General features: G+C 32.0%; 1 protein-coding gene across 2 annotated transcripts; it reads right to left on the reverse strand.

The window, feature by feature from the left end:
* Positions 1–3,253: 3,253 nt before the first annotated feature.
* On the reverse strand, positions 3,254–8,169 carry LOC105334567 (BAG family molecular chaperone regulator 1). Of its 2 annotated transcripts, XM_020069799.3 has the most exons (7): positions 8,015–8,169; positions 7,647–7,772; positions 6,596–6,681; positions 5,315–5,428; positions 4,705–4,875; positions 4,456–4,511; positions 3,254–3,725 (listed from the first exon to the last, which is right to left on the reverse strand). In XM_020069799.3, exons 1-7 carry the CDS (start codon positions 8,058–8,060, stop codon positions 3,704–3,706), a joined length of 621 nt encoding a protein of 206 aa, XP_019925358.3. In that variant the 5' UTR covers positions 8,061–8,169; the 3' UTR covers positions 3,254–3,703. The 2 variants fall into 2 exon arrangements, with proteins under 2 accessions (XP_019925358.3, XP_019925353.3); XM_020069794.3 differs by lacking the exon at positions 3,254–3,725 and having other exon boundaries at positions 4,303–4,511.
* Between the last annotated feature and the right edge of the window lie 113 nt (positions 8,170–8,282).

Raw genomic sequence — 8,282 nt, forward strand, 5'->3', positions numbered from 1 at the left:
GTTGGAAAACTGCGCCTTATTGTGTGTCCATAAATTAATACGTATAACGCATTTGTCAAATCATCTGACTTGGTCAATACTCAAGATCCATTACACATGACATCCACTATCAAATTACGTATCGGGGCCCAACATTCTGATATTGGCTTGTATCATTTTCAAATCAACAAACCCCGAGCCATCCCCCAATCAAAATAGTTATTAATAATTAACACGAAATTCCTTCATTTCAAATTGATTTTTCTAACGATCACATGGACTTGTTAATAAACTGGAATAACTATAATTGCTCAAACATAACACAACACAAACGTAGCCTGGTTTTCAATTTGTATAATAAATAAAAAAGAGTTCAACAAAAAATGACCAGGGACCAAAATATAGCAAACCGTTATTCATCCTGCAAATCGATCGAGTTGAAATTCCATGCCATAGTATTTTAATTATGTTTACATCTCTTGAGTATTTCCTACCATAATTCTAAATTTCATATATCAACTGACAAAACCGAACCACAAATGTCGATCTGACCAGTTTCAATTAAAATTAAATATGTTCACGTATGAATATACCAATACTCCATGAACTCCATGAAAGTTTTATTGAGAGATAACGTTTATGCAAACACTTATTTTAAAGTGTTTATTGTGTCCTTTTCCAAATTTTTAAAATGATGTCTTATTTCATAATTTTGACCACACATGGATTATTTTGTGTCCAGGTCGCAATCTGATTATTTTTAAAATCAGATCCTTTGATCCGCTCACGAAGATCGCTACACTAGTTCTTAAAGTTTTTAAACTTATAGTATAATGATATCCTTCAGAGCTTTATTTAAAGACATGGAAAAATATTCAATTTTCAAAGAAAATAAATAAGTCTTTTTTCTTTACCAAATAAAACTGTATGACATTGTATGCATTTCCAAAAATAAATGTGTGTATCTGATGGTTAATTTCTTCCTTAACTATAGATTTTTTTTTACTGCTGGGCACAGGGGTCAAGCCCGTTTTATAGTTACATTGGAATTAATATTAAAACGGGCTTGGCCCCTGTGCTGCTGGGTTTTCGATGAAACATTTATTTATAGCTCTCGCTAGTATAGCTATATTTTAAATTCAAATATAAGTACATCTAATTCCTTTCATCGCAGTGAACTCGCGGAGAGTAATTTTGCAGTCAAGATGTAGGCTAGTTTATTTGGGAAAAAGTATACCACAGACATTTGAGGCGAATTAAATTTCGTTTATAGTACTGTACTTATTGTTTTTACATACGTCAATTGTTGAGATTTTTTATGAGAGGAACTCAATTCAAACATCTAAAAAACGCAAAAAAATACAAGTAATATAAATTAGGATAGGATTCTAGCCTGACAAAAGATTGATGATGAAGTAGGTACGTCTAAATAATTAACCCTCCTGCACAGATGCACTTCCACTAGGCCACTTTGTAATTTGTTCGATGATAATATCGTGTGTACTTTTAGAGACAATCACGCAATCTTTCATGAATTTTCAATCGGAGGGGAGAAATATTAAATGCGGAAATATTCGAACTTTGCAAACAATATATCGATTTACCGCGCTGGAATGGAAACTGTTTACATTCTGCTATGTGGTTGCTGTGCTGCCTCTTGCAACTGACTGGGAACTCTCAGGACTTGTACCTTTCACGCATGACCATTTAGAATAACGTGTTTGTTTCTTTCATAAATGAAAGATCCATGTAAATTAACTTTAATTTTCTAACGCATATTCAATGTCATCTGTGACCAAATAACCAATAACAAGTGGCTTAAAAACCCATCACATAATTTGCATCAAGTATGCTTATTAATATATAAATTAACTTATAGTGAGACTTCATGGGTTAGTCCACTAGACAAATTCCTATCCATTGTGCATTATTTGTTCAAGGTTGAAAAACCTATCACACCATTCGCATCAAGAATGCTTATCAATAAATAAATAACATTACTGAGACTTCATGGATTAGTATACACTTGACAGATTCCTATACATTGTGCATCATTTGTTCAAGGTCTTTACACGTCAATAATTTTTATTTCGTGAACGATAGATATCGAATGCAGTGCGTTGCCACGCCATAATGCATCAATTTCTTTGGAGATCTATTTGAACAATTGGTTGGAGAAGAATGTCAAATTCGTGTATACTTACTCAGTCAATACATTGTGGTGTAATTTATATTTTACATACATGTAGTTGATATTATGATATTACAAATTTAATATTATGATTTTAAAGAAATTTTAAGCGCGGGAACGAGTTATAGAAAATAAGCATCGAACTTACTACGTGTAAATGCTACAAAGTAACATTGAAATCTTTCATGATACACTTCATATTCAAATGCACAACAAACAAGAAACGTAAAATTCACAGTAATTATCTTTAATAACAACTACAAATTCAATGAGTAAAAAAAAATAAACTGACTTTACACTTTTCTCTGTTAGATTTTTATAAATAAGTTAACGCACCACAGGAAATTTTTGTTAAAAATTGTTTAAAATATCATAATAAAAATTTCAATATATTAATTAAATCATTCTAACTCATTGTATTATTATGCAAGCAATTTAGATAATATTAAAACACTGCATATTCACATTCACTCAAACATCAATGAAATGATTTGTTATATACCGGTTATAATAATGAGAGAACTAATGGTGATTTTGGCATTGTAATGGGTAGATGCAGCTGCAGATCTGCAACTATGTTAAACTGATAATCAAAGGCATGATATTCACAAAAACCAAACTCTGTACTACATGTACCTTAACTCTTGAATATGAATCATTTTTTTTAAATGCCCATTAGATGTTTCACAACAGGAAAATATAAAAATATTTTTAAAAATTTCAACAATGTCTAGACCCATCACACGTAACCCTTTAAAAATTTGAATCAGGTTACCAAGGTGATGTATATACAAGAGTATATATAAGTACCCTATATATAAAACTAAAATAAAAGGCTTTAAATTCCTTTAAATGCATTAAAATGTGTCATCTTTATTTGTTTTACTTTTAAAGTATGAATTAACATTCACAAACAGGCTTTTAAAATCAATATTTTATATACACCGAATCACTGAGGACCCATCCCCCAATGAAAACTAAAACATCATACGAAGAGAAGTGTTATAAATACACTAACAATGAACCATTCAGATAAATTAAAAGCTGCTATGGTTTGTATCCCATCCCAGACCCTGGACAAGGCCTCTCGTCTCTCCTGCTAGACTATGTTTCTGCCTGTCAGTTTGTAAGAGTTCACTTGCAAAGGAATTTCCTCTGTGAAATTTTTGTAGAAAAATTATCAACTCAGTTCAATCACTTTAAATAAGATTCTAGGTATATAATGAATTTCCTAATACATGTACCTTCTATCTCTCTTGAAATACATGTACATGTATTCAGATCACTATATTTCATCAAAATATAAATAAAACCTTCTATACTAACAGCTGACTAGTGCTTAATAAATTCCCGAGAATTCTTATTCTCCAAAACAATTTAGTCTATTTTCTTGCTTTGAGCACCAGAATTTGATTAGAAAATTGTTTGATCTCTTGTGGAAACCTCTAATGCATTCAGTGTGTATTCCTACCACTCTTATGGTACTAGACACACAGAGATATTAAGACTGTACACCTAAAACAGGGGCTGTCATCATTTGCCTTTGCCTTCATTACTGTAACAGAAAAGACACATGTCAGAGGTATCAAACTTAATCAAAAGTTCTTTTTTACATTGTAAATTTACCGACCACATCTCATATCCCAAAATAATTTACTTTTAAAAAAGAATAAGAAAGCGAGCAACCCCTCAGCAACTAACACTTTATAAAAATTGTCATCATGACATTCTTACTATGTGATATTCAATTTTTTTGTTTATTCACAAAAAAGTGTTAAGTTTCTGCAAATTGACATGCAGACAAAAAGGGGGAGTTGTTAGTCTGCCAACCTCTTACCGGTATTAAACGACAAAATTGTTAGTAAAAAGGAGGATTTATGCACTATGAAGAAGTTCTGAAATAATTAAAGACAGTATCAAGGAGGTTTTTAATTAACTGTGAAATATATTATTTTAAAGTGTGTTTGCCAAAATAAAACAAAGTCACTTAAATTATAGAGAGACTTAATTATTATAAAGATGTTGTGATATTTCATAAAAATGAGGGGATAAACAAAAATTCCATGCACAGCAACCAACTAGCACAATAAAACATGCACTAAAAAGCGGTTGAGAAAGAGAGATACAGAGAGACATTGTATATAAACAGTGCACAAAAGGAATCTCCAATCCTCAGTCACAATCATGCAAATGTCGTGTGTCAGAAACAAAGGGAAGACAACTGTGCTGTTCTTATAAACAGTGCAACTGTAGACATTAATTAGAGGGGGATATTTGCAGCCAACCTTGCTAACATGTCATCAATTCCCTTGGCTAATCCATCACATCTGTCCAAAAGGGTCTGTAAATAAACATATATCAATCTGAATCTCTTGTAATTAGTAATTAACTAACTGTTTCTAGATATGTGCATGTATATGAGTAGTAGGAATAAAAAATAGATGTTGCTTCAGTGAGAAAACTAATTCATCTTTTCAAATTCATAATTCTAAGATTTTTGAAAAATAAAATAACCCTATATTAAAATCACCTACGTGAATTCTGTCCACCAGGCTCTTGCGCTTGGCCCTTCCCCCCGAATTACTGGGATCCAGATTGAGGCCATCCAGTGCCTCCAACAGCTTCATGTACTGTTCTGTGGAGTGGGCGATTCTCTTTCGACTCTTCTGCAATGCTGGTCTCTTCAAGGAATCTTCTAAAAATCCCTGCATGTCATAAATAACAACATGGTGATCAAGGAAATTGTGTGACTCAAAATCAACTGGATTTTTTTTTATCTTGAATTAAGTCAAATAAATCTTCACATTGCTCATTTTTTCTATCATATAACAAATGCATATTACTGTTTGGAAATGTCTGACTCTAAATATCATAGACAGCAACATGCTGTGCAGAGAAAACAGAATGTGAGTCAACATTAACTGGATTTTTTTTTTTAATCTTTCAGTCAAATCTTTACATTGCTTAAGTTTCTTAAGCATATATAACAAATGCAAATTACTGTTTTCCGACTCCCTCATTATCAATGTGATAAATCTCTAATTTGTGTACTCCACCTATTTTATATCATACATGTACATTAATGTATACCAACAATTTCAGCGAGTTTTTGATTCATTACATGTACTAATGACACAATCTTACCCTGTGTACTCCGTCTAGTTCGTACGTGATCTCGCTGAGTTTTTCTTCCTCTTTCTTTAGGGACTGTTCAATGTTGTGTAGCTTGCCCATCTCTTTGTCATCCACAGGATCAGGCTGAAAAGTCAGGGTGTCATTTTCAATTTAAACTGATATAAACCATTTTTGTGACATCTTGTTAATGCTATTTAGTTGTTCATTTATTCTTTCTCATTACTAGTTCTTTAGATCTGAGATACATGTATAAGCAACTGAATCATATACCCGTAGTCAATATTCAATAAACACTATAGATGCTGTAAGATTGAATTTAATTTGATAAAAACACATGTTACTGCATTACCATGCAGTTTGACTACTATAGCTACAATATATTAGGCAAAAAATATATACTCTTTGTGTCATTTTTCATGTGTGGTTTGTTAACTTTTTCCCCCTGATTAATTCATGGTCTGACAACAAGCAAAGTTTTCAGTGAACAGCAATCTGATTAAAATCAGACGTTCTGATACGTTCGAGAGTGGTAGCGTATCAGAACGGCTGATTTTAATCAGATTGAGTGAAAAGCAACTTCATTTGTGATTTCTAGTTAAGTTTCTAGTTAAGAATGAATTTCTTTTTGTCTAGTATCTATGGTACCATGTACCAGTACATTTAAGACTTGTACAATTTCTTTTTATGTGTGGGTGTCAGTGTAAATTAGTGGCAAGTTAAATAACAGCATTGTGAAAGGCTATACCTGTATTTTTATTTAATACATCTACTGTTTTAATGAAAATTGCAAATAAAAAAGTTGCAAGCTAAATAAACTACTGTGGAATCATTTCATGGTGGCCCAATTTTCATGGAATTTGTGGGTACCTCTCAACTATGAATTAACATCCTCCACGAATTATTATATTTGGGCTATAAAGTCATATTTCCTTTTGTAGATATAAGAAAATACACGAAATTACATCCCCACGAACCTGTAAAATTTCAGTAATCCACAAAACTTGACCCCCACAAATTTTAATGATTCCACAGTATACTTGAAAGCATGCAGTTAAAAGCATAGCAAACTTTATATAGAAAAAATAACGAAAAAATGTGTGTATTTGTAAATTTTGATCTTGATATTGCAGTTTGTGCATAATGAATAAAAAAATAATACTAAGTCTTACGAAAGATGTAATGTCTTTTTTATGTCTACAAGAATATGATGCAAGTGTTATGTATCTTTCAAAATGATTCAAATCATAAGTAAAACAGACACAAAAACTTGTAATGTAATGAAAACATTACCCTTTTCCCAAGAAGCATAACTTTGGCATTGTCTGTTAGCCCAGTATCTGTCAGGAATACATCTAAATCTTTGTTCAATGTTTTGCCTGAAAATTTAAAAAAAAAGGCTTAACAAAGTGTAGTAAAAGAAATGTGTGTTTACATGTATCGGTAGTTAAGTTTTACCAATAGCAGTCAAAAATTGTTAACCCTGCTGAGATTTAAAAATGTTGTAACTAACGAAGGAAAACTTTGGTTTGAAATCTTTGATTTACTGTCTCTAAATCATAATGATTTACAAACAGTTCAAAGTACAATGCAAAGGTAATAATCATTTACATTATGTCCTGAATAAATTTTGAGTCCACACTGGCCATAGACAAGTACCATTACCATTTCTCGCCAGTGCATTGTTACATCATTTTTTCAACACATATAATCATATATGAGAAATGACATAACAAAGCACTGGCAAGAAAAAGGTACTTGATGAGAAAAGGTCTTTGGCCTTTATTGTAATTATTCTAAATTATATGACTGTACTTAACCATGCATCTGACAATTGAATTATACTCTGTCCCAAGATATTTTGGATTCACGTTTGGACGATTTTTAATAAAAATACACTTACCTGTGAAAGAAGTGCAATTGAAATAGTTGAAAGGGATATTTTCCAAGATAATTTCATTGACACATTCTCATCTTTCACTCGGAAAAATTCACAGGAACGAAAACAGATTCCTTACGGAGATTTATAATGGGGAATGTTTACATCTTTTCTCCATTCGGAATACACTCGGAATACATCGCGCAATATTTCAACGTTATCATCCGGGCTTGCTGCAATGCAAAATCTCCGTAGACATCACATTTTTTAGCATTGTATTGAAACCTGATAAGCTAACAGGGGCGTTTTGACTGAGAAATCTTGGAAATTTTTCATACTTTTGAATGAACATCGTTTGGATCCTGAGGTATTTATAAATATCAAACAATTAAGCCAAACGTGAATCCAAAATATCTTGGGACAGAGTATAGTTCTTGAAACTTTACAGCATCTGAGTTAACAAACCTTTATAAAGGATCTTCTGGTTTGCTGGTGGGATTTCTGTGACTTCGTATATTTTTTTCACTAGGTCCTGAACTGTGAGAACATTGCCTTGCTCAGCCTGCAGCCTTACTTCATGAACCTTAGAACCTACAACAGACCAAAATTGATTTTAATAAAGAAAAAATTATGAGTTTAAATTTTCTGATTTTACTTAAAATGATATAACGTTATTAGTTTGAATGTAACATTATATACCTATTAAATTATTTCAAAACAATTTGAACCATATTTTCAAAACCTTGGTTATCTGAGAAAATTCGGAAACTTTTGTCGTCAGGAACACAACTGTCAACAAATGTACAAAATAAAACCGAAGATTCGAATCATACCATGCTTCACTTGGAGTTTCATATTCTTAGCTTTTGCCGCTGCCATTATCAATTATTTCAACTTTTCCATCAAAAGACTGACAACGAGCCAAGCCAAAGTAGTTGTTGTGGTTTACCACGCAAATAAAAATAAAATGATCTAATGCAAGAATTACAATTCCGAAATACTTGAAAAACACGGGGAAACTACGACGGCGGATAAGTGCCATTTCAAATTGGCAGAATGAATAAAGAAAATCGAATCGATTTTACGAATTTTCAAATTCGT

This window comes from Magallana gigas, chromosome 2 (genome assembly GCF_963853765.1).
Source record: "Magallana gigas chromosome 2, xbMagGiga1.1, whole genome shotgun sequence".
Taxonomy (NCBI): Eukaryota; Metazoa; Mollusca; class Bivalvia; order Ostreida; family Ostreidae; genus Magallana; species Magallana gigas.

Bases quoted from the DNA above. Each gene is read 5' to 3' on its own strand.
- LOC105334567 (XM_020069794.3), bottom strand. From the start codon at position 8,060: ATGGCAGCGGCAAAAGCTAAGAATATGAAACTCCAAGTGAAGCATG. The intron at 6,682-7,646 runs GTTTGTTAACTC...TTAAATTTTCAG, and splicing joins CCAGAAGATCCTTTATAAAG to GCAAAACATTGAACAAAGAT. The intron at 4,876-5,314 runs GTAAGATTGTGT...TATGACATGCAG, and splicing joins AACTAGACGGAGTACACAGG to GGATTTTTAGAAGATTCCTT.